Consider the following 25220-nt stretch of genomic DNA (forward strand, 5'->3'; position numbering starts at 1 on the left):
TGGTGGGGGCTGTTTGGGCCTCTATGTGGGCTGATTGGGCCTCTGTGTACCTGAAATGCCAGGGCCTATTTTAATTCTCAGTCCAGACCTGCAGCTCAGTGATCCTGGTGCAGATTGTAAAGCGTAAGAAGCTGAAAAGGGAATCTTGACATTTCAAGAGTATCAAAAAGAAAGTAATTGAAATAAAGTCTCTATTTCTGGTGAAATAGCTGAAAATAACTGAACTGAAAACAATTGTTGGAAGGTGAACAAATCCTTTAAAGGAGAATTCTACCCTAACGTTAAAAAAAACCCCACCCCCCTACTCTACATAGACCCCCTTACCCCGGGCAAATGCCCCTAACGTTTTACTTACCCCTCAATACAGATTAGGGTTGCCACCTTTTCTGGTAACCAATATATTTATCTTTTTTCCCCGATTAATAACAGTGAGATCAACCATCATTTTTAACGGTCAAGCCGATAAAATACCGGCCGGGTGGCAACCCTAGTGCAAATTCAGGCATCGGCGTTCACGGGCGCCATATTCTTCTCTTCAGAAATCTTCGGGAAGAGACCGGCGCATGTGCAGTTGAGCAATTTTCTGTTTCACAACAACTGCCCAGAAACTCACAAAAATAGCCACAAAATGAAAATGACAGAAGTGGCTGAAGATGGCGCCCGTGAACTCCGATGCCTGAATCTGCAGAGGGGTAAGTAAAGATTTAGGGGCATTTGCCTGGGGTTACACTTAGGCTGGGGGGAGGGGTGTATGTAGGGTAGGGGTTTATTAATGTTAGGGTTCAATTCTCCTTTGTAGAAAAGCAATTTCCCTGTCCCTCAATAAATTCCCTTTAATGAAGTAAATAGAATCAACCTAAAAATCGAGAGATGGTCCTAGGCCTAGCCATAATTTGGGACAGCTAACCTGTGTGACCAGGGGCAGATTTATCCATCAGACCCAGGGAGCAGGATTCCCACTCCAGGACACTTGATACCTGTGTGAATAATAGAAAGCCTTTGCTGTAGTGCAACTACAATTTACCCTTAAGACACCCTAATGTGTAACCCATTACAATGTGGATGTTTATCAAATCACCTCACAAACACACTTGTTTCTACACTGAACTAAAGTGTTAGCCCTTAAAAAAAAAAAAAAAAATGTTTTAATGTCGTGTAAACGCGAAGATAACGCCATATTCATTGTTCTACCACGCCGAGCTCAATCAGCCGCCTTTTATATCCATTTACTCGGCTCCCTGTAAACACACGTCACTCCTCCAATCAGAGCCGCCGTGCGTTTCAAGCCTCCCCTTCGCAATCACAGCGGCAAGTTGACTTCGAGTAGAGGCGTGAAACGCATATAAATGCAGATGGGCGTTCCTCAGGGGCAATATATAAGACCTAGTTTAAAAGCAGCAGCGCTTTAAAACCAAGTCAAGGGGTGCTGCTGTCCTTCGCGCCGTTCTGTAGTCACGTGAGCGAGCGCAGCCAACCACCGATCGGACTGAGCAGCCCCCTCCTCCCGCCTTCTCTCCATTGCGCATTCCGGCAACTACATCGCCAGGCGCAAGCAGCTGAGCTCTATCTTGCAATATCGGTCACTTTGTCTCGAGGCGAGCACTGTAAAAAGGTATGTAATCGGGCCCTGCACAGTGTATCCCTTTGGTTTCACCCAGTTAATTTCGTGCTGCGCTGCAGGCAGCGCCATTTTATTTACTGCTTCCGACATTTTGTGTGTCCCGTCCGCTATCGCTTTGTCGGAGATCGGTGGAAGCGTGGTTAGTCTCTGTTTTTGGGGCCGTGTGGGGTGAGCACGGGTGGGGGTTCTCTGTGTAGAACTCGGGGCGTAAAGCCCAAGAAGCTAGCGCAGACAAAATGGCTGCCGGCGGCGAGTCGCACGGGGCCTCATGGCCCAAATCACACGGGCTTCTGCGGGGCCTTTGTATGCCGGCTACGGAAGGGGAAATGGCCCAGTCCAACCCTGCGCGTGGTTTCGAACTCCGAGTGGAATGTAGCCGAGGTGAATGTTGGGATTAGAATGGCCTGTCCGCTTAACCCCCTTTCCCGTCCCGTACTTGGTACAGTCGAGTTCCATTTACTTTAGGCCTTTCTCTAACCTCACAGGGGCCATTGCCAGACACGACCTGTGCTGTAAATCTCCTCATTTAATCAATCTGTTGGGCCTTTGTTCTGTTCTAGGTTCTAAAACCCAACAGTTGTATCTTTATTCAATTGAAACTTTATATGGAGCAGTAGGCCCTAAAATAAAATCAATTTCTAGTGGTTTCTTTGTTTATGCCTCCTGGGATTTCATGTTTGGGCATCTTTTGTCTTTGTATCTATTGTCCCTTTACAGGGGGGATTCACTTTTTAATTTCTAATTTAAGTTACTTCCATTGTGTTGAGTGGCCAAATCTAAGCAACTTTCAATTGGTCTTCGTTTTTTTTAAAATCATTTTTGGTTTGTCTTTTGATGCTTTCCAGGTTTCAAAATGAGGGTCGCTGACCCATCAAAAAAACAAATGCTCTGTAAGGCTACCAGTGTATTATTTTTGCTACTTTTTATTACTCTTCTTTCTATTCAGACCCTCTCCTATTCATATTCCAGCCTTGTTCTTTAGATACAGTAGACTGGGGGGAAGTTTATATTTATACAAGCGTGCATAAAGGTCTGGCCACACGGGCAGATTCAAGGAGATTAGTCGCCAGGCGACAAATCTCTTCTTCTTCGCGGCAACTAATCTCCCTGCCTTCCTCCCGCTAAAATGCAAATCGCCTGGGGCAGGCACACGGATTGCTTCGTTTTCCGGAAGTCGCCTGGTTTCCTCGTGAGACAATTACTGGCGACTTCGTAAAATGAAGTGCTGTGTGTGCCGGCCCCAGGCGATTTGCATTTTAGCCGGCGGAAGTCAGATCGAGAAGATAAAGGTGGCCATAGACACAGATTTTCGGACCGTGTCTGGAGAGTCTCTTTTGCAGATCGGTCGTTTGGTTGATCGGACAGGTTTGATTTTGTCCCACCGGAGCCCATTGCGTTCTCATAGTCATGCCCGTTGGTGGCATATCGGGGAAAGCTCGGCTCGTTTAGAGATCTCACCAAAACGAGCGGATCTTTTCGTCTATGGCCACCTTTAAGATGACCACATACGTTGAGATTTTTAAAAGATCAGATCCTGATCGTGAGACCACGATCTTCTCAGAACGATCGTACAAATTGTCCATCAACTAAAAAGACCAATTTTGCAGGAAAACAAAGGGGAGCTGCCTGCTTGGCCCTGCAAACATAGATACATTGCACTGGGACCGACAAAGATTTTTTGACCTGGCCGATCAATTTCCCGACCGATGTCGGCCGAAAAATCGTAAGATGTACGATCGTTCGAATCCCACTAACCGCACGGTAATTTGAAGGATTGGTCGGGCTTCCCTAAAATCGGTCGCTCGGCAAGAAGAATCGTCGCGTCTATGGGGGGCTTAGTCGCCCTGAAGAAGAGATTTGTTGCCTGGCGACTAATCTCCCCGACTCTGTCGGCGTGCCCAGACCATAAAGAGCCCCATAGACGCAAATATTTTTCTTGAAGCTAGTGGGATTCAAACGATCGTACATCTTACGATTTTTCGGCCGACATCTGTCAGGAAATTGATCGGCCAGGTTAAAAAATCTTTGTCGGTCCCAGTGCAATCTCTCTATGTTTGCAGGGCCAAGCAGGCAGCTCCCCTTTGTTTTCCTGGCAAATTGGTCTTTTTAGTTGATGGACACATCTTACATTTAAATGATTGTTTCGAGATAATCGTGGTGTCGCGATAAAGAAAAGATCTTTTAAAGATATTTACATCTATGGCCATCTTTAAGCTGGCCATAGATGTGCGGCTAACAGTGAGGCAACTTCGGACCACTATAGAGAACGCATCGCCGCGTATGCTTTAGCGCAGGCGACTTTTCATTATAGCCTATGGGAAAACACACAATGAGGCAGTTCGGGGAGATAGTCGCTCATAAGACGATGCGATTCGTCGCCAGGCGACCGAATCTCCTTGTGTGGCCTTGTCCCAACACTCATTCATATCATTAAAGGGATTGTTGACCTTCCAAACACTTTTTTCAGTTTAGTAGTTTTCAGATTGTTCCCCAGAAATAGATACATGACTTTTTCAATTACTTTCCATAATTTTTTTACTGTTTTTCCAAAATCTAAGTTTAAAGTTGAATGTCTCTGGTGTTTGTGCCTGAATTACTGAGCTGCCAGACTCAGACGCTAAACGGTTACAATTTTACAACATTTAGTTGATCCATTTCTCAGCAGCATCTCTGGAGTATTAGTAACTATTGTATCAAGTCTAACGGCTGCCTGTAATGAAACCCAGAGATTCTGCTCAGCAGGGACAAAGATAAGAAATGTATCAACTAAATGTATCAATTTAGAAAAGTTTACAGGGCCGGCAAACCAGAGCTGCTTTAGGTGAAAAATGACACTTTACACATCAAGATTAGAAAAACGGTGACACATTAAAAATAGAAAGTAATAGGAAAAAGTTATTTCTGGTGATCAATGTGAAACCAACTAGTTGTTTGAAGGTGAACAACCCCTTTAACCGTTCAGATAAAAAATAAGTAGGGAAGAACAAATCAGACTTGTGTTCTGGCAAATAATTGACAGGCCGCAATTGTGCAAAACTTGTGTGACTTGGTGACCAGTCTCCCATTGATATCAGGCAATACATGGAGATCTCATCGGTCGTCGAATCGGCTGGAGAGTTTCCAGATGGGCAACCTTGGGGGTAGGGGTAGCCATAGTGATGTCCCTTAATTCAACATTAGGTTTTTTTGTTCATGTAACATTCTTTGTGCTATTTTGGTTATCATTCGGCCTTGACAAAGGCATGTCCCCGAAACATTACATTTCCGCAAATTAAAACAAGCAGGGGCTGCAACTTGAATGCCTTGTGTGCCGGTATCTTCTTCCACTTGCAGTTTTATATACATTGTCTGACAAAGTCTAGGGGCTAGTGGTAACCCTCCATGGGATTTTTAAAGGCCAAATGCAACATTGTTCATCATTGAACCTGTATGCTGGGGTGTTTGACAAGTTCATCTATTCCCTTTTTATTAGCATAAATCTGTAACATTTGCAATTACTGTAGTGCAGAAATGAACAGTTCTACATCCTACCTAGTTGTAGTCGTTTCCCACCAGCATTCTGATAAATCTAAAGGCTGTTGGGAAGTTCTGCTTGTGTTGCTGATTAAACTGGGCTGGCGTTTGGGGAACTGATTTCTGCTTCTCATGGGGGAAGTATTTGTAACCACGTGGCAGCGTTAGGATCACAAGACTAATTAAAATTATCCTCTTGGCTCTATACATCACTTGTACCTGGTCATGTCTAAATCTGATCCTCTTGGTTCTATACATTCAAAACTTTTACCTGGTCATATATATATATAAATCTGATCCTATTGACTATACATTCATCCCTTGTACCTGGTCATATATCAATTAATCTGATCCTCTCAGATTCTAAAACTATTACAATTATGCAACATTTAGTTGATCCATTTCTCAGCAGCATCTCTGTAGTATTAAACTATTGTATCAAGTACAGCTGCCTGTAATGAAACTCAGAGATTCTGCTCAGCAGGGACAAAGATAAGAAATGTATTAACTAAATGTATCAATTTAGAACAGTTTACAGGATTAGCGCTCTCCTCCCAGAGCTGCTTTAGAAGGTGAAAAATTACACTATACACTTCAATATTATAACTGTCACACACAGAGAATAGAGTGAACCGGTCTTTATTTCTGAAATAAACTGAACATAACCTTTTTAACTAAATTTTTTTTATAGGTCTCTCCTGAAAGCGACTGTCTTCCTTTTTAGGCATCTAGACTGCAACATCTTACAATGGTAAAACATTAGATATTTTTTTAGACTTGTTGATACATATTTCTTTCCGATTGATATTCAATTAAAACATTTTTTTCCCCAGCGTCCCATGCGCATATTTTTGAATGATGACCGCCATGTCATGGCAAAGCACTCCGTGGTTTATCCCACTCAGGAGGAGCTGGAGGCTGTACAGAACATGGTATCCCACACAGAGCGGGCCCTAAAGGCAGTCTCAGACTGGATTGACCAGCAGGAGAAAGACTCCGGCATAGAGCAAGAAAATCCAGAGCCAGAAGAAACCGAGACAACAGAGGAGGGCAAGGACAGGTAATTTGTCATCTTGCTGAAGTAACCATGGAATTGTTGTGGTCGTAAGCTTTGCATTTCATGGTTCTGTTTTATTTTATGCTTATTGTAGTGAAGCAAAGACTGGAGAAAATCCAACAAGGACTCTTCGTGGCGTGATGAGGGTTGGACTTGTTGCGAAAGGGCTTCTACTGAAGGGAGACTTGGACCTTGAGCTTGTTCTGTTGTGCAGAGATAAACCCACAATTTCTCTTCTGAAAAGGGTGGCTGACAACCTTGTCTTGCAGTTTGAGGTATGAAAAACTATTTGTATGTATCCTACTGCTGGTCCAGTTTGTGTTTGAAGTAAGCATGTCTTCCTTATTCTCTCCCCTTGTAGACCGTATCCGAGGATAAATACGAAGTCGTACAGAACATAAGAGAAGCTTCAATCGTCATCAAAAACACTAAAGAGACCCCTCTGACTCTTCACATTCGGCTCACATCCCCCCTGGTCCGAGAGGAGGTTGAGAAACTGAGTGCCGGAGGTATGGGAAGAAGAAAATGGGCAGTGATCACACTACTAAACGTTCTCCTTTAAATTTTGCTATCAGCCCACCCCCCATATCTGGTTTGGCTTCAGATCAGTGTTTTGCTTATTTGTCTAATTCATAGAAGATCATAACTGCACTGTTTTATAACTGCCCGTGTCACTGTAATACCCTTGAATTCTGGGCCTAGTTGCCAGCTATGTTATAACTTTGTAGTGGCCTTCTGCTATGGATATTACAGTTGTCCACCTGCTGTGCCAGCGCCTCCTGCTACTTGGTTTAAAGGGGTTGTTCATCTTTAAATTAACTTAAGTATGATGGAGTGTGATATTCTGAGACCATTTGCAATTGGTTTTCATTTTTTATTTGTGGTTTTTGTTTTATTTAGCAGCTTTCCAGTTTGCAATTTCAGCCGTCTGGTTGCTGGGGTTCAAATTGCCCTAGCAACCATGCATTGATAACATTTGTAGCCTTAAATAGCATTTGTTTTTTAGATGGGTTCAGTGACCCCCATTTGAAAGCTGAAGAGTCAGAAGAAGGCAAATGATTAACTATAGAAAATAAGTAATAAAGACCAACTGAAAAGTTGATTAGAATTGGCCATTCTATAACATACTAAAAGTTCATTTAAAGGCGAACCATCCCTTTAATGAGTAGCAGATCCCTCTGGCTCAGAGTGAATTTCTTGACAGTAGAAGGTGTATATATTTGCATGTACATTGGGATGTGTGTGTTGCAGCAATAATGACTGACTTGGCCCTGTTTGAAACAAGTCTACTGCCAACCTGTTTTAAAATCAATGCAGAGTTTTGGATAAAGTTAGATTAGTTCTTTTGTGGAGACCTAATCGAACACAACCTAGATTCCCGAGCCCTATTTACTGTTCAGGCACGTTCCTATTTCATAGGCTAGCCTTATCTAAAACCCTGGTCTTCAGGCATTTGACTTGCTGCAGCACAGACCTGATCCCAACTTGTTGTGCTTCTATGAATATATTTGATTTTTTTCTATATGGTTCTGACATCTGATCTCGTATCAAGACTTTTAGTTTGTCGATTTTTAGGGACGCTGGACCTTTGACCAACAGGAATCTCTCTGTCATGGGCTGTGGCCAGGGCAGTCGAGCTGGGCTGGGATAGCGTTCCACCATACAGAAATCTTAGCTTTTAGCTGCAGAATGTGTGATATTTTAATCATTGAAGCAGCATTCTGTCCCTTCTGCTAATGTCAACGGTCAATGGTCCTATTTAAAAGCATTATCAATTTCTGCCTTTTATTAAATTGTGTGCAGCTAAGGCTATAGTAAATGATGAATAAACAAAACAGACTGCTGCTTTAATGCATTTCAGTATTGTAGTGTTCTAGTCTTTATAATAGCATGGGGTTTTTTCTAATTCTTTTCAGCCCATAGTACAGTTTTTTTGTTTTGTGGGAAGCATTGTGAGTGCTAGAGATTCCCCAAATTAGTTTCCTTAGTTTAGCTGTAGCCAGGGAACGAAGAGAGCAGTTATAGGAGCCCCACTGCCCTCTGGAATCTGCCTCATCCCCCGTCCACCTGACAGACACCCCCTTGGTCAAACCGTGCCTTGTCTTCTTATCCATGAATAGAAACGCTAACAGTCAGCGATCCTCCGGACGTTCTGGACAGGCACAAATGCCTTGCTGCATTGGCGTCACTCCGACACGCCAAGTGGTTCCAGGTTTGCACTTTATTATTTCTGTATTAAAGTAGTAAAATAATTTATTTATCCTTAATGTAATCATGTTTAAAGCAACTATTAAGTTAACCACAAATATCTGTGCAGGACTTGGCACCTGTTTCTCAGTAGGCTGTATAAGAGTGTGCACTCAGAGTATACACCACCCCACGTGGTGACATAAATGCCTACTACATAGTTGCTGCTTTGTTCTAAGAGTAATTTTATTTTATATTTTTGCTACACTTAATTGCAAACTTAATACATACATATGGCATATTTTTTAAACATAGTTTATTTTACCCTTGACAAAGTAGCACTAAAATTTGTTAATCTTCTTTATTTTATTTTCTCTTTGGCTCTGATTGTGACACCAAATGTTGACTTGTATTTGATATTGTCTTAGGCTAGGGCCAATGGTCTGAAATCCTGCGTGATTGTCATTCGTGTGCTGCGGGACCTGTGCACACGTGTACCGACATGGGAGCCTCTTCGTGGATGGGTATGTCCCTAAACTTAAAATATAAGCAATAATTGCAATCTGTTTGTGGTGTAGGAAAAGCATATAGCAAGCTGGTTTGAGTATATGGCCAATCTCACAACATTAGGGGCCATTCTGATATTTCAACTGTGCAGAGAACAGGTTTACAATAGCAGTTACATTTGGTTAACTAAAATTATATTTCTATATTGTGAATCTAGTATAGGTAAATCTAAAAACTGGACTTGCTGAGTAATCAATAAAGACGTTTCACTACTCATCCAAGCAGTTTCTTCCGTTCTATATAGTGAAGTGTCTTCATTTATACCACATTCTGTCTTTGTATTGACTCCTAGTAAGTACTTGTTTCTATCTAACCGTATGTATTCTGTATAATTTTAGCCTCTGGAACTTCTTTGTGAAAAGGCAATTGGAACAGCAAACAGACCCATGGGTGCTGGGGAGGCACTGAGGAGAGTTCTGGAGTGCCTGAGCTCTGGGATCCTCATGCCAGGTTTGTTTTGTTGCGCATTCCTTAGTAGATTGAGTCTTTGTCTTGTAGCTTCCCAGAAATAATGTTTACAGGGGTTTTTTTTTTTGTTTAGATGGTCCTGGATTGTATGACCCTTGTGAAAAAGATGCTAGTGATGCTCTTGAGCATCTTGAAAGGCAGCAAAGGGAGGACATCACACAGAGTGCACAGGTCAGTATTGAACAAGTTTTGTATTACATTAAACATCCCAGATGAATTTCTAGAACGGACTCGAGTTTTATATAGCCCAACTTTCTTCTTGAGCTATCTGACGCTGTTTTCTCTTTGCAGCATGCATTGAGGTTAGCAGCTTTTGGCCAATTGCACAAAGTCTTGGGCATGGACCCATTGCCTACAAAGATGCCAAAGAAAACCAAAATTGAGATACCCATCATTGACTATACAGGTAGATCTCCAATACGCTCATATTTTAAAAACAAAGCTTCTTACTTTGTTCTATGTTCTAACTTTTCTCATCGATCCCACAGTCCAGATTCCTCCCAGCACTACCTATGCCATGCCAGCTCTCAAGCGCCCTATTGAGGAGGACGGAGAAGACAAGTCGCCGAGTAAGAAGAAAAAGAAGATTCAGAAGAAAGGTATTTGAATATTATAAGCAGAAAACCTTCCCCGCCCCCCACGCTTGCTGAAGACAATCTTTGTTATGGTCCGATTTTAATGTAGTTTGGTATAATTTGTAAGCTGTGCAGATATTATTCCATCCTGGGGCTGTACTGCATGGTACAATATCCATGCATAAATCTTGACACTATTTCATCGGAAATATTTTTTGCTTAGTTACTGCAGCAATTTGTCTCCAAGTACTCGTGGCCTATGGCACAGATACAATACTTTTGCTATAAACAATTTAGTTAATGCTTGGGTCTCCAAGCACAAGTTAAACAGTGCAGTAGTCGCGCTAACTGGAAAGAACTACTCATTTTACTGTTAGAGTCCCAGTAAGTGTAATCAGTCCAATCAAATTGAAATATTTCATATTTTACCTGCTTTATGCTTAAAGGGGGAAATTGTAATATTAGCTTCAGCATACTAAAATAAGAAACTTTCTCAATACAATCAAAACTTCTGTAGTTTCTGAAATAATGCAAGTTTATCTTTTCCTCTCGGCATCTTTTTCTCATTCTGTTTTCATTCAGGAGTTGTAAACTGGATTATTTCAGAAATTTTGCAGAATTTAATTGATTGTATTTCGAGTTTCTTCAGTATGAGGAAGATTATATCAAATGTTCATTTTCATGATCGTTCCCCTTTAAGAGTGTTTAATGAATAGTAATACAGTAGTGAATAATCTTAGGACATTCGTTAAGCATGTTGCTACCAGAAAAGATCGAATGTATTCAATTTTAACTTGTTATGCAGACTGTTTACAGTTAAAATTGTGTAATCTACACACAGATGAGAAGAGTGAACCTCCTCAAGCTATGAATGCATTAATGAGGCTGAACCAGCTTAAGCCAGGTCTGCAGTACAAGCTAATATCCCAAACAGGACCTGTACATGCTCCTATCTTTACTATGTCAGTGGAAGTCGATGACAAGACGTTTGAAGCTTCAGGTCCTTCAAAGAAGACTGCAAAACTTCATGTAGCAGTTAAGGTAGGCATCTGCGTGTTGATATATTGCACTGTCTTTGGCTTTAATAGAATGCTATACAACACACAATCGTTAACTTTGCTACTTATGAGCTACCTTTGGATAGCATGCTTATTAATGTAGTTTTACACCCTTGAATGGATTCTGTCAAGATTATTACTGTTTACACTGCAAATTCCCTCTACCATATTTCATTCCTGAATCAGCAAGTGTCATTTTTTTTAGATTTAATATTGGTGTGTAGTTGAATCTCAGGTCATTTTGCCTGGTCATGTGATTTCAGAAAGAGCCAGCACTTTAGGATTGAACTGCTTTCTGGCAGGCTGTTTCCCATACTCAATGTAACGGAGTGTGTCTCAGTGCGACCTGGATTTTACTATTGAGTGCTGTTCTTGGATCTACCAGGGAGTGGTTATCTTGTGTTGGGGAGCTACTATCTGGTTACCTTCCCGTTGTTCTGTTAGGTTGCTGGGGGGGAAAAGTTGGGTCATATCGCTCCAACTTGCAGTAAAAAAGTGACTTATGTTTAGCCCCATGTCAGATTTCTATTGAATATAAAAAAAAATCTGCTGTTACGAGAAACTGATTTCCGTGCTGGAGCATCACTATTAACTGATGCTTTTTGGGGGGGAAAACATTTTTTTTTCCCTTGACAGTATCCCTTTAAGGTTTTTGTTAGATGCCATGCCTATGTTAGCAAAGAGACAAAGATCTCTGTAGTGATGGTTGGACCAGTCAACCTTTTACTTTTGTGGTTTGTTCAGCATTCCCCTAATTGAAGGGACGTGTGTGTCCCTGCTTGCTAACTATAGACACTTTAATCGGATTTTCCTCTTCATGAAAGGTGCTGCAAGACATGGGTCTCCCTACTGGTATAGACGAAAAGGAAGAATCAGTTGATGAATCTGAAGAGAAACCAGTTTTACAAACTCCATCACAAACCGCTGATTCTGAACAAGCTGATTCTTCTGCAGGAGATCAATCGGAGGTAACGTTGTAACAGGCTTGCTTTTGTTTAACAAATGTAGACCAGCCTTTCATAATACCAGCCCCAAGGCTGCAAACAGTTACCCTGCTCTTTAAAGGTAAAACCTTGACTCTCCTTGTGTTTAAAGGGCATGTAAAGACAAAAAAAATATATCCAATTTTTACTTTAATGAAAGATCTATTTCCAATATACCTTAATTAAAAAATGTGTACCGTTTTTATACCTGACTGTATGCAGTGAAATTCTCCCTTCATTTACTGCTGTGGTAAGGAATTGTCAGACGGTCCCTAACTGCTCTGCAGGGAAACAATCATACTTATGAACAGCAGGGGGAGCTCCGCCTTACTTTCCAGCCATACAGAACTCAAGCAGCTTCGTTTGTTTCCCTGTAGAGCAGTGGGTGACTGTGTAGAGGTTTGTATTGGATTTTATTTTTGCCTTTACATCCCCTTTACTGTTTCCAACTCCAGCTGCAGGGACAAAGATCACAGATTGCTTATATTGAAATTGCCAGTAATGTGCTTTGTTTTCATTTACTAATGGCACAATAAATTCTTTAATTTTCTTTCAGTGGATACCAAGAGCTGCAAGAGTAGTGTTCTGGCTATTGTATTAAGCCATCCAGTCACTCCAGCCTTTACATTTTTGGTTAACTGTATATTGGAAAAATTTATTTTGCACAGCCTTTCTATTTACCTAGTTTTTATTTTTATACTGAACAATTCCTTTAAAGGGTTTATGATGCCAACATTAAGGGTGAAATAAAATCGTTTTAGTATCTGATAAATAGCAGGTACCATGCTATTACTTATATTTATTAGATATAAATATATATTTCCTCCTCCCTAGAGTGGAAAGCAGCAGGGACCTATTCTTACAAGGCATGGCAAGAACCCCGTCATGGAACTGAATGAGAAAAGGCGTGGCCTGAAATATGAACTGATTTCAGAGACTGGTGGAAGCCATGACAAGCGATTTATAATGGAGGTAAGTTGGCTCTGTTTGACCTGCGTTTGCCAAGGAAGTCTTACTGTACGGTTATACACACAGGCTCAGACTGTGGGTTTTTTCTTTTAGGTTGAAGTTGATGGCGTGAAATTCCAGGGAAATGGCTCTAACAAGAAAGTGGCAAAAGCTTATGCTGCGCTTTCTGCCCTGGAAAAACTCTTCCCAGACTACACGACGTACACAGAAGCTCCCAAGAAGAAGAGACCTCCTATGATGCCAAGAGGTGGACCCAAATTTGCAGGAAAGGTGTGTGAATTTGCCACAATAGATGCTATTGGAGTGTCTTTACTAATGCAAGTCACTCGCTATAAGTTTTAAAGTTAGAGTGGTTCCAATTTAAGAAATTTTAAGTGGGTGTTAAAAGGGTGTGAGCTGGTCACTACAAATTGCAGCTTCTAGTAACTAGTCAATTTAGAAATCTGACAGAACCTTTCTTTCAAGCAGCATAACCAAGGTTTTGGAATGATGTACAATGAGGTACCCCCTCCCCAAGTCATGAGAGGTCGTGGTAGGGGTGGAATGAATCGTGGCAGAGGAAGAGGCCGAGGTGGATTTGGTGGTGGGAACTATGGCGGCTACATGAATTCTGGTAGGTTCTGTTACATATTAAATGTTTTGTATCTTACTGAAATGTCTGGGTAATTTGTCTGCTGGAAGGGTCAGAATAAAAGGGCTGCTAAACATCTATGCTGCTACCATCAGTTCAGTGTATGTGGCATTTCTAGCCTTCTCATTTTTAAGCTTTGGTTCTGCTTTACAGTGGCTTAATTCAAAGCAGTTGGGGAACCCTTGGACGCCCACATCCAGCCCATGGTCCTCCATTTGCAAGGCCTTGTTCTAAGAAGTATAGCTGTGCATCTCTTTGAAGGGCACAGTAGGTGAAAAATAAATTCAGCTCAAATCTTATTCCACTGATTGTGAACAAAGGGAACTATACTTTTAAGCATAAATGGAGTCCTAATCTGCACTTAGGGCTTTTTTCTTGCTTACCTTTTAATATCTGAACCTTCCCTTTCATAGGTGGCTACGGCGGAGGTTATGGTGGAAACAACTATCAAACTTCTGCAACAGCAGGTTACAGTAAGTTGACTCCCTGCAACATAATTTGAGGATGTCTGATTTTAATCTAAAGGTCTTGTTTTGTACGCAGTTTATTTTTCCCCTTAAGTTCTTTAAAGGGATCCTGTCATGATTTTTTATGGTGTAGCTTTATTTCTAAATTACTGTTTACACAGCAAATAATTCACTCTGCCATGTAAAATGTAATTCCTAATCTAACAAGTCTATTTTTTTGTTGTTGTAATATTGGTGTGTAGGGAGCCATCTTGGGTCATTTTGCCTGGTCATGTGCTTTCAGCTAGAGCCAGCACTTTAGGATGGAACTGCTTTCTTGCAGGCTTTCTCCTACTCAATATAACAGTATCAGTGGGACCTGGATTTTACAATTGAATACAAAACTACCAGGGAGCAGTTATCTTGTGTTCGGTAGATGCTATCTGTTTACCTTCCCATTGTTCGTTTAGGCTGCTGCTGGGGGGGGGGGGGTGTTATATCAGTGGGACTTGAATTTTACTATTGAGTGCTGTTAGATCTACCAGGCAGCTGTTATCTTGTGTTAGGGAGCTGCTATCTGGTTACCTTCCCATTGTTCTGTTAGGCTGCTGGGGGAAAAGATCAGAGCACAAGTCACATGACTGGTCTCAATTTTATATAAAAATCCGCTTTATCTTTTGAAAAATGGATTCAGTGCAGAAGTCTGCTGGTGCGGCACTATTAACTGATGTGTTTTGAAAAAAAAAAAGTGTTTTCCCATGACAGTATCCCTTTAAACTCACCAGTAATGGCTTTACTTCAGCCCACAGGGGGAATCAAAGATGCGTTTGTGCACTACTCGAGGAGAGAGTAGCCTTTTTTTTTTTTTTCCCTCCACAAAGACTGACTGTGTATACTTTCTAGATTACAAAGGCCGGCAACCTGACACATGCAAGTGTAAAAACTTAAGTGGTGGTGTAAAGCATTCAAAAGGGGCTGATAGATTGAATGACTTAGGTCACCTGCACCTGTTGTGAGTTTACCTGTGGCAAAGCATCATATTTATTATAATGCATTCTAGTTAAAGGGGGAACGATTGCAACAATGTAATATAAACTCCATCTTACTGAAATAACTACAATGTATTGAATATCCTGCATTGTTTCTGAAGTCGTTTATCTTTAATATTCCTCTCTCAGCATCCGTTTCTCTTTATTCTGTCTTCATGCAGCAGTTGGGTGTCAGATATTCATTGACAGTTAGATCCAATATATCTTATAGGGGGCTCCTTTTGCCTAGAAGATGTATTAGAGCTCACGCTATTAAAATCACCAGACATCATGTCTCTCTACATGCAGAATTTGTGCAAAAGGCAGTTATTTTGTTAGATTTTGTTTGTACTGCAATCAGTTATTTGAGCTCTAATACATCTGCTAGGAAAGGAGCCCCCTATAAGATATATTGGATCATTCATCTGACACCCAACTGCTGCATGAAGAGAGAATAAGGCAAAACAGATGTTGAAAGAGGATTAGTGAAGATAAACTTGAATATTTGATTGCATTTACTAAGTTTCTTATTTCAGCATGATGAAGCTTATATTAATATTTCATTTTCGTTTTAATTCCCTTTTAATGAATAGGGCTGCTTTTGTCTTTCATTTTACATTTCTCTGCTTTGGTTTAACAAAGTGAGACCACCTACAACTCACGTCTTTGTTTGTGCCTTTTCCCCCTTTTTCACCACTTGGAGCAGCATCTACATTTTTGGTGGGAGGGGGGAGACGTGAGCAGAGAAATCTAAAACATTGTACAAAAATTGTGGCTCCGTGCCCCTTTACAAAAGAATTCTAATTCTTTTTTTCTCTGCTGTCTCCCCCTTTTTGTAGGTGACTTTTTCACAGACTGCTACGGTTATCATGATTTTGCATCTGCCTAGAACATCTCTAGAGTATTGTACCCACACACAGGCTTTTAAATCCAGTCTCTTGAACTACAAAGCCAAGAACGTTCTACTTTTTTTTAATTTGCCTCCTCCCTTGTCCTCTTCCTTTCCCTTGTACATGCCTGAGTTCTCGGAACGCACACATCAAGCTTTCTGACTTGGCAATGTAAACAATTTTGGCAGACTGAACCTTCCCTGGAGCATTTTTATTGCCGGAATTGGATTTTTTTTTTTTTTGTCGATTTTTAAATTGTCTAGTTACTGCACTCTTCGTTTCTCGATAAACTGAAGCCACTCTGCTGTTCTTGAAGCGTAGCTTTACAGGCAATTTTAAAATTTCTTTTTCTTTTTTTTAAACTTATTTTTTACTTCAAGTGTTTTTATTGTCTCAAGAAGTTGCATTCATTGTTTTGGATTTTGGCGTGGTCGTAATGTTTTAATAAACCTTGTTAAAACTACTGCGGATAAGCTCCTTTTTGTACATCTTGCTTTGGGCTAAGTATGCTCTTCTAAAATTGGCCTTTTTGTTTATTTTAAAGGGTCCATTTTATAACTGCAAATATGGTTAACCTTTGGCACCCCAGCTCCACTTCCCTGCAGCCATCTTTGCAACCGATCTTCGAGCAGCCAATAGCAGGGGTGCCATAGGTTCTTTCAAGTAGCAGTTACATCTTGCTACGCAGGTTCTCTTCAGTCCTCAAGCCATTTCAATGGCACCATGGTTGGTTACCAGAGTGTTTCTTAAAGGCAGCGACACACAGGGAAATTGTGATTCTAGTTTCCAACGGCAGGAAACAAAATCCCAAATCATTCACTTTTATAGCCAATGTTGCTGCTTGTAGCAAGGCATGAGCACTGGCTATAATAGGATTTTTTTCCCTGCCCTTTGAGATACTAATTGCTGTGTAAACCCTGTGTGTGGTTGTCCTTAAATGGGAACTTTAATATAAAAATTGTTGGGAATGTTAAAATTAAGTCATCTCTGGCCACATATATGGTACATTAAAGAGGTGGATCACCTTTAAATTAACTTAGAATGCTATAGAATGGCCAAATGTAAGCAACTTTTCAACTGGTTTTCATTTTTTAGTTTTTGAATTATTTGCCTTGTGCTTCTAACTTATCAGCTTTCAAATGGACCCCATCTAAAAAGCAAATGCTCTCTACGGCCATAAACATATTATTGTTGCTACTTTCTTCCTTTTTTATTCAGGCCTCTTCTATTCATATGCCAGTGTTATTCATATCAATGCATGGTTGCTAGGGTAATTTGGACACTAGTTACCATACTGCAGGGATTACAAACTGAGTTAGCTTTCTATTCAGCAGCTCTCCAAACTACAAAATATAAAAAATGAAAACCAACTGCAAGTTCTAAGAATATCATTCTACATACTAAAAATTAATTCAAAGGTGAACAACCCCTTTAAAACTCTGTGATGACTCCCTATTTGCAGTGATGGGTTACAATGAACTCCTGCTTTTGCAGCTTTCTGTTGGGACAGAAATCAAGGCTGTATTGTCGGCATTATGATTTCATCCTGACCTGAAACACTGCAGCACCCACCTCAGAGATGGCTGAGGCTCGGACTCGACCTCTTGTGTCACTGACCATCTTCTCTGCAGGGTTTAAAGGATAGGTAAACATTAAAAATTTTAAATTTAAGAGGGTGCCATTATAAGTACTTTTGTAATGTACATTCATTTGTGTTTTTTTTAATTTCAAGGTATTAAAGGATACACGTACTGTTAATATGAATGAATTTATAGTTACAACAGCGCCACCTGCCATTTTACGACCAGTCGGACCACCAAGTAGTCAAGAAAGTTGTCAGAAGTAAGTCTGCTCTAATGTTCTGCTTAGGAAATAAAATTTGAAACCTCTATCAAATCTTTCCTAAGCAGAAGAACATCAGAGCAGCCTCTTTCTTTCTCCTGACAACTTCCTTGACTACTTGGTGGTCAGACTGGTGGGAAACTGACCAGCAGGTGGCGCTGTTGTAACCAAATGCATTTATATTAACAGTAAATGTATCCTTTAAAATCTTGGAATTTAAAAAAAAAAACTGTGCATTGCAAAAGTACTTAGAATAGTACCCACGTCAATTTTAGTTATTTTTAAGGTTTAATTATCCTTTAAGGGTGAAGCTCTTCATCTTAAAAAGCAGAATGGGTTTTTTTTTACCCTAAAATTTAAATGGCATGTCAACCCAAAGATGATTTGTCTAATGAGGGAAGTCATTTTAAGCAACTTTCCAGTGCGTTGGGAATGGCTTATGTTTTCCTTTTATTGGGCACATTTTTATTTGTGGGTTTTCATCCCCTTGAACTGCATACTATGTACTGGAAAATGTGTTAACTCTCCCAGCAACATTTGTACATTGTTCTCTTTTTAATGCTCTCCTCCTCAGTTCAGTCCTTTTTTTTTAAATGAGCAACCCTTTACTCTGAACCTGAAATGAGTTTACTAAACACAGGAGGTAAACTATGATTTATGGAGGGAGAATGCAGAAAATGTGGTTAAGGTGGCCATAGACGTAACAATTACAATCTTTCCTGGAAAAGATGTTTCAAGGAAAGATTGTAGAGCTGAATCGTCATATATATAGAGAGAGAAACAATATAATTCTACCTGTATCAGACGATTCAGCACTAACAATGGCTGATCAAGTGCCTACAAAGGTGCGGAATCAATTCCGGCTCAATCGACGAGCCGACCGATATCGGTCTTCTGCCCATATCAGTCGGCTCTTCCATCAGATCATACAAAATATTGTCAAAGATTTTATTGGTGCGTCTATGGCCCCCTTTAGTGTAGCTTTATTGCCATGTATGTTATATTACAGAGACACTTTCTGCATTTTCCTCTGAAATCTATTGGTTGCTATTATGGACTGAACTTTAGGGACCACGATGAGACATTGAATGCCTTAACCTGTGTGACCCTTTGGACTGAACTTGGCCATTTTATAAATTTCCAGCAATCCTTGGCTCCAAGCTAATGTATATTGTTAGGAGCAGTACCACGTGTAGCTGTTTAGGTGCTTGCAAAGCTTGTCTGTTGTACACTTGTGGGACTCTATAAGTAGGGCTGTGTTCTTTTGTAGGGGATAGTCCTATAGACTTGTGCTTTGTTTTGTTTTTGGCTTTTACCCACTTATTTCTTTTCTGGTCGTATTTATTGGATTTAAAAGGCTGCATTTGGTTGTTCAAGAGGTTATATTTTGAGCTAGATGCTTGAATTTTGAATGGTTTCTATGGCTACTGTGAAGGTGGTGCCTGTTGTAAAGCTCCCCATAGATGCAACGATTCTTCTTGCCGAACGACCGATTTTAGGGAAGTCAGACCAATCCTTCAAAATTATCATGCGGATTCGAACGATCATACATCTTACGATTTTTCGGCTGTCAGGAAATCGGCCAGGTCAAAAAAATCTGTCGGTCCCAGTGCAATCTATCTGTTTGCAGGGCCAAGCAGGCAGTTACTCTTTGTTTACCTGGCAAATTGGTCTTTTTAGTTGGTCAATTTGTACGGACGTTCCGAGAAAATCGTGGTCTCACGATGAGGATCTTTTAGAGATCTCAACATCTATGGCCAGCTACTTAGATTTTGGTTTTGGAGGACTTTGGTAGTGACAGGTTTATACCCCCCCCCCAACTTATGCAATTATAGGTTTTAGGGAACCTCTCTGATCAAGCTGTATAATATCTAGTATAAGGGGCATGTTTACTAACATTGGAGATGTTGCCCATAGCAACCAATCAATCTAACTTATATGTGTCTGTTTAAGTTTAATTGCCGATTGGTTGCCATGGGCAACATCTCCAGAAATCTCTCCAGATATTTATCTCCCATGTTAGTAAACATGCCCCTAAAGGTCTGTGTGTTGAGCCCCCCCCCCCCCATGGTCTTTCCTGGTCAATATCTTGCTGAAAGTTGGCATGTTAGAAAATCCTGTTGGATCGGGGGCCGCATCTTTTCATTAGTTGCCAGTAATGAGATTTTAGTCTTTATTTATTTTTTACAATTTTGGAGTTGTCAAAACTACGGGAAAAAAGGGTTATTGGCTAAATAGTAAAGGCAGTGAAGTCTCACTATGTGTCAGATCTTGGGAATAGAAGGCCGTATCCTCTCATAGGATGCCTGATTGCATAGAGGTTTGAAGGGTGGTTTTAGAGAAGCCTGACTGTGTCAAGCCAAGAATGTGTGGGGGCCCCCCCCCCCCGAAGTTTGTTTGAATGGCCTAGTCATGTTGCTTGGATATTGTATTCAGGGGATATTCTTTATAATGTGAAATATCTTCCCATTTATATCTGTCGCCAGGCTGTCCAATGGTGGATGTGGCTCATTTAGTTGCTTACCTTTGCTCTAGTTTGTCTTATGCAGACTTTCCACAGGGTTTTAGTTGAATCAGCTGTAGCCTATTAGCAAAGGTTCTGATGAAGGTGAGGGGCTGAAAAGTGGATACATAGCAATGGTAGGAAGTACTAATGTTGCTGATAAAGCCAAGCAGTGGTGCCATAATACTGCCAACACATACATTCCTTTCTAATAACAGTATCACCTGAATGTGAGAAGTCTACTCTTCTTAAAGGACATGCAAACCTCCTCCACAAAAATGTAACCAGTGAACAGCCTCTTTGAAATCTTTAAATACCTGCTACTCTAGTTGTTTAAAGGTTAACAGTAAGACTGCAGTATCCCATTAATCACTTAGAAATTCTTCTCTTCCTCTAACCCACGCTGCCCCCTCCCTCAGGAATTTGCTTTGGCTGTTGACTTATGAGCATGCTCAGTTCTTCTCTGCTCAGATCACCAAACACACCCTCCAGTCTTAACAGCCAATGAAGAGAGGACATTGCTGGATCCCATTGAAGCTCTGCTCCAGCTGTCTGATCCTATTTATTAATTTTTTAACCACCTCTCCTGAGCTCAGCTTAACCATTTCAGTGCTCAACCCCAGCAGAACTTTTTATCAAAGTATGTTGTGCCTGTGTAACTTTGCATTCTGCATTGTATGAATGTTACAGCATACATGTCCTGTTTGTACATGTCAATGCTACTGATGATGTATCAGAGGGAAAATGGCTGCCGGGTAAAAGCTGCCATTTGTTGTAGGAAAATGTGATTGCATTGGCAAAATGGAGGTGGTATATGCAGTACAAATGATGTGGCTTTGCTGGGGAAGAAATGCCCAATTTATATACATGGTAGGAAAATGCAAGCTTTACACGTCCTTTAACCGTTTTCTTATGGCCATCATTCTTATATGCAGCTTCTGTTGCTTTGCCATATAGAATGGGCAAAGAGTTGGCCACAGGATTGATGATTTCGTTTTCCTGTCATGATCACCGCACTTACTTGATACTTGATCTTTCCATGTTGCAGGTCAGTTCTATAGCAATGGAGGAGCTTCAGGTAATGCAGGAGGGGGAGGTGCAGGATCTGGTGGCTACAGCTCTTACTATCAGGGGGAAGGTTATAATGCACCTACTCCACCAAAACCTTTTGTGAAGAAGCCACCCCCTCCTCAACAACAGCAACAACCACCTCCACAGCATGCCAGCAACCCTCCCAAACCATCCTATAACCAAGGCTACCAGGGCCATCAAGGTGGGCAGCAGCAGCAACAACCACAACAGCAGCAGCAGACTTACAACCAGAACCAGTACAGCAATTATGGTCCACCTCAGAAACAAAAAGGTGGCTACAACCAGGGGACACAGGGAGCTGCAAGTGCCGGCTCTTACAACTATTCCAACTCTTACACAGGAGGCACAGCCTCAGGTAAGTAATGGTGTTTTGGTGGGCTGGATTACATATACCTGAAATAAAATTGCCAGTGGAAATTATTCTCATATACACCTTTTTAAAGGAATCATGGGTAAATAGGCTGTGCATGATTACGACAAAAAGTATCTCAAAACTCGCACTCGGTAGATCCAATCGCAAGTCAAAAAATCATTCAATTTTATTAACTACACATCTCATAAATTGTCTAACCACATCAATTCAAGTTCCTTTCAAATTGATCAAAATTGAATGAATTCATTTCATAAACTGGATAAAATGCAGCTGTTAAAACAAACTAATTCACCCAGATATCACAAAAATTGAGTTCATGATGATTTAATCTGATACTATTAAAAATCCTGGAGGTTAAGACAAGAGGTTTTTGTCACTGACCCTTAGCAACAGGTCGTTCCCGTTTTTTATACGTGCCAAGTCTAAATGGGAATTTGTTACTCTGTTCAAATTAGTGCACTAGTCAACTAGTCAAATGCATAGTTGCTGTTTAAAGGGGAAGATTTGTTGGCACTCAGATTAAAGTGGACCTGTCACCCAGACACACAAATCTGTATAATAAAAGTCCTTTTCAAATTAAACATGAAATCCAATTTCTATTTTTTATTAAAGCATTCATAGCTGTTGTAAGCTCATTTAAACATCTCAGCTGTCAATCAAATATTGTCTGCCCCTCCTCTATGCCTTAGGCATGGAGGAAGTGTCCAAGCACTGCCTGCTTGCTATAATTTGTTCCCAGACTGGAGGAAACAAGATTCAAATAATTTATATCGTTAATTTTGCTTGACTATTGTGATAAAATCGGATTTTGAATAATTTTTTTGAGTGACCGGTCCCCTTTAAGGGATAATTACCCCAGATTTCCATTGAATTACATCCGTTTGGGGATTTTAATTTGAAAGTTCCACAATAAGATGTGATCCTTTCCCACAATGAGTGCATGAGCGCTTATTATTGGAACTAAAGTCGCATAATAAAGGCTGTTTCTAATAGAATTGGCCTAAAATGTAATCTATAAAGTTGAAAGTAAACGGAGTCTAGCCAGAATACTGCTTCAATGTTGCAGCTCTTTAACTGCTTAGTCAGCACCTGGTTGGGGATATTTGTTCAGTTTAATTTTTATATTGAACATGGCCTTACCCTTTCCCAGCACTTCAACAATTATGAGTGTTTATTGAATTCGATAATTTCTGGATAGCACTTGTGTTCCATGTTCTAAACTCTCGCTGATCTCTAGGGTACGGCAGTGGAGAGGGTGCAGGAGGGCGAGGTGGCAGCTCTTACACAGCGCCAAGCTCTGGTTACAACACAGGGGCGCACACCAGCTATGGTGCAGCCAGCAGTACCTCATCGTACCAAGGCAAGAAGCGATTTACTGCCTTTCGTAACATTGGTGTAATGAATTGCCATATCCCACTGTGTGCCTTGAACATTATTCTACTATTTAAAAGGATTTTTTGCTACTATTGACAAGCTCAAACTTAAGCCTCATGCAATAATAAGTTCACTATATAAAATGTTATTTTTAGCCACATTCATTTTTAGGACTTAGTTATCCTTTAAGGGTTCAGCCATCCAAAATTTAAATTTTTGTTTTAAAGGAACAGTAACGTCAAAAAATAAGTTTTAAAGTAATGAAGAAAATAGAACGCTGTGCTGCCCTGCACTGGTAAACCTGTTTGCTTCAGAAACACTACTATAGTTTATATAAATAAGCTGCTGTGTAGCAATGGGGGCAGCCATTCAAAGCAGAAAAGGCTCAGGTTACACAGCAGATAAACTCTGTAGAACATAATGGTGTTATCTGTTATCCATTAGTTAACCTGTGCCATAGACTTTTTTCAATTTCCACCATTGCTACACAGCAGCTTGTTTATATGAACTATAGTAGTGTTTCTGAAGAAAACACATCAGTTTTACCAGTGCAGGGCAACACTACATGATATTTTCATTACTTTTAAACACTTATATTTTTTGGTGTTACTGTTCCTTTAAGCCGATTGACTTAATTTGCTCTAAGTGAATCTTTTTGCAAGTCACTGGGGAGGGGGTGTATAGTTTAATAGAATATTTAGTTTTTCCACTGGGGTTGGCGCTTTAAATGATAAAATCTTATCTGAATGTTCTTGTGAACTTTGTATGTTAATGAATTGAACTATCCTTGTAGGTTACACACAGTCGAACTACAATCAAGGTCCCCCCGGACAGAACTACAGCGGCCCTCCAAATAATTACCAGCCCCCTCAGGGAGGAGCAGGAGGTTATGGCAGGAATACAGATCACAACATGAGCTACCAGTACAGATAGACTCTCTAGTCCATCAGTCTCCTTCCAAGGAGTCCCAAGCTTTTGTTACTTCTCGTTTTAACACGCCATTAAGGGGATGTTCTGCTCTTAACCTCCTCCTGGTTGCAGTGCTTTTATGTAACGGCATCACTCCCTTCTAAATGACCTCTTTTCTTCCATTTTTGTTCTTAAATTGGCCCCTCAGCTGTGTTGTCATAATGCTCGACCTCCCCCGGAAGCAGCCTTGTCTGTAACTTGTAATTTTTTGGGTTTTTTTATCCACCTTTTCATAAACTTGGAGTTATAGAGAAACATGGTCTGGGAAGAGCAGCTAAATATTTCAGGGGGAGGGATGTAGTCGATGAAGGTTTAATATAAAGGTCACCAAAACCTTTGTGCTCTTGGGATTTGACTTTCACCCTCCTTTATAAAAGTAATAGTGACCTGGCAGTACGAATGGCTGTGTAGGAATATTGTACATTTACAATCAACAATTTTGCTTTATTTTTTTGCAAATGTACGTTTCATAACTCCCCAATCAAGACAAGCTATTAAGGTTTTGCACTACCCCCCCCCCCCCCGAAGCATGAGAAGGTGGTTTAACCCCTCTTGGGCATCATTTTCTTTGTTCTGCTGCATCAGGCACTTCCACTGCTACACGTAAGAGAGGGGGGACTCAGCCTGTCTTTTAGGCAAGGGAAGTTTTAATCCTGGGCAGAATCTTCATCCATTTTCACCTCCATTTCCTTATCGGTAAAATAATTCTGTGAAGTGACTTAAGCTTTGTGTATTTTAACGCGTTAGTGTTTTTGAAATGTTTTTGTTTTTCCCTCCGTTTTATAAGTGAAGAATTTATTTTAAGAATACAGTGGGATGCATTTTTTTTTTTGTTTTTTTTTGTATGTCTCGTATCATTCAGGCAGTATCTCGAGTGAACCGAAACATAGGTGAATAAAACATAAAAAAAATGAATGGCGTTTGTTTTTTTGGGGGGGGGGGTTTCCCTAAAATGTGTCCAAATAGAATTTAATTGTCGGTTCAGAACAGGCCAGTTGTATTGCCTCTGCTGGAGAGAATCCAAGCAAAGTATTGATGAAGGTCTAGAAATCTGCAGTGTTTTCATAAGTCAAA

The 25220-nt window shown here is 40.6% G+C and overlaps 1 protein-coding gene across 3 annotated transcripts; it reads left to right on the forward strand.

The window, feature by feature from the left end:
- Nucleotides 1–1335: 1335 nt before the first annotated feature.
- Nucleotides 1336–24963, forward strand: ilf3.L (interleukin enhancer binding factor 3 L homeolog). 3 transcript variants are annotated; one of them, XM_018250832.2, is made up of 20 exons: nucleotides 1336–1612; nucleotides 5826–5885; nucleotides 5968–6194; nucleotides 6286–6466; nucleotides 6553–6700; nucleotides 8312–8403; nucleotides 8807–8902; nucleotides 9284–9395; nucleotides 9487–9584; nucleotides 9705–9819; nucleotides 9902–10012; nucleotides 10830–11029; nucleotides 11871–12014; nucleotides 12864–13001; nucleotides 13092–13268; nucleotides 13467–13611; nucleotides 14043–14102; nucleotides 21387–21785; nucleotides 23041–23163; nucleotides 23971–24963. In XM_018250832.2, the coding sequence occupies exons 2-20, from the start codon at nucleotides 5883–5885 to the stop codon at nucleotides 24108–24110; spliced, it is 2709 nt and encodes a 902-aa protein (XP_018106321.1). In that variant the 5' UTR covers nucleotides 1336–1612; nucleotides 5826–5882; the 3' UTR covers nucleotides 24111–24963.
- Nucleotides 24964–25220: the final 257 nt, after the last annotated feature.

This window comes from Xenopus laevis, chromosome 3L (assembly GCF_017654675.1).
Source record: "Xenopus laevis strain J_2021 chromosome 3L, Xenopus_laevis_v10.1, whole genome shotgun sequence".
Lineage (NCBI taxonomy): Eukaryota > Metazoa > Chordata > Amphibia > Anura > Pipidae > Xenopus > Xenopus laevis.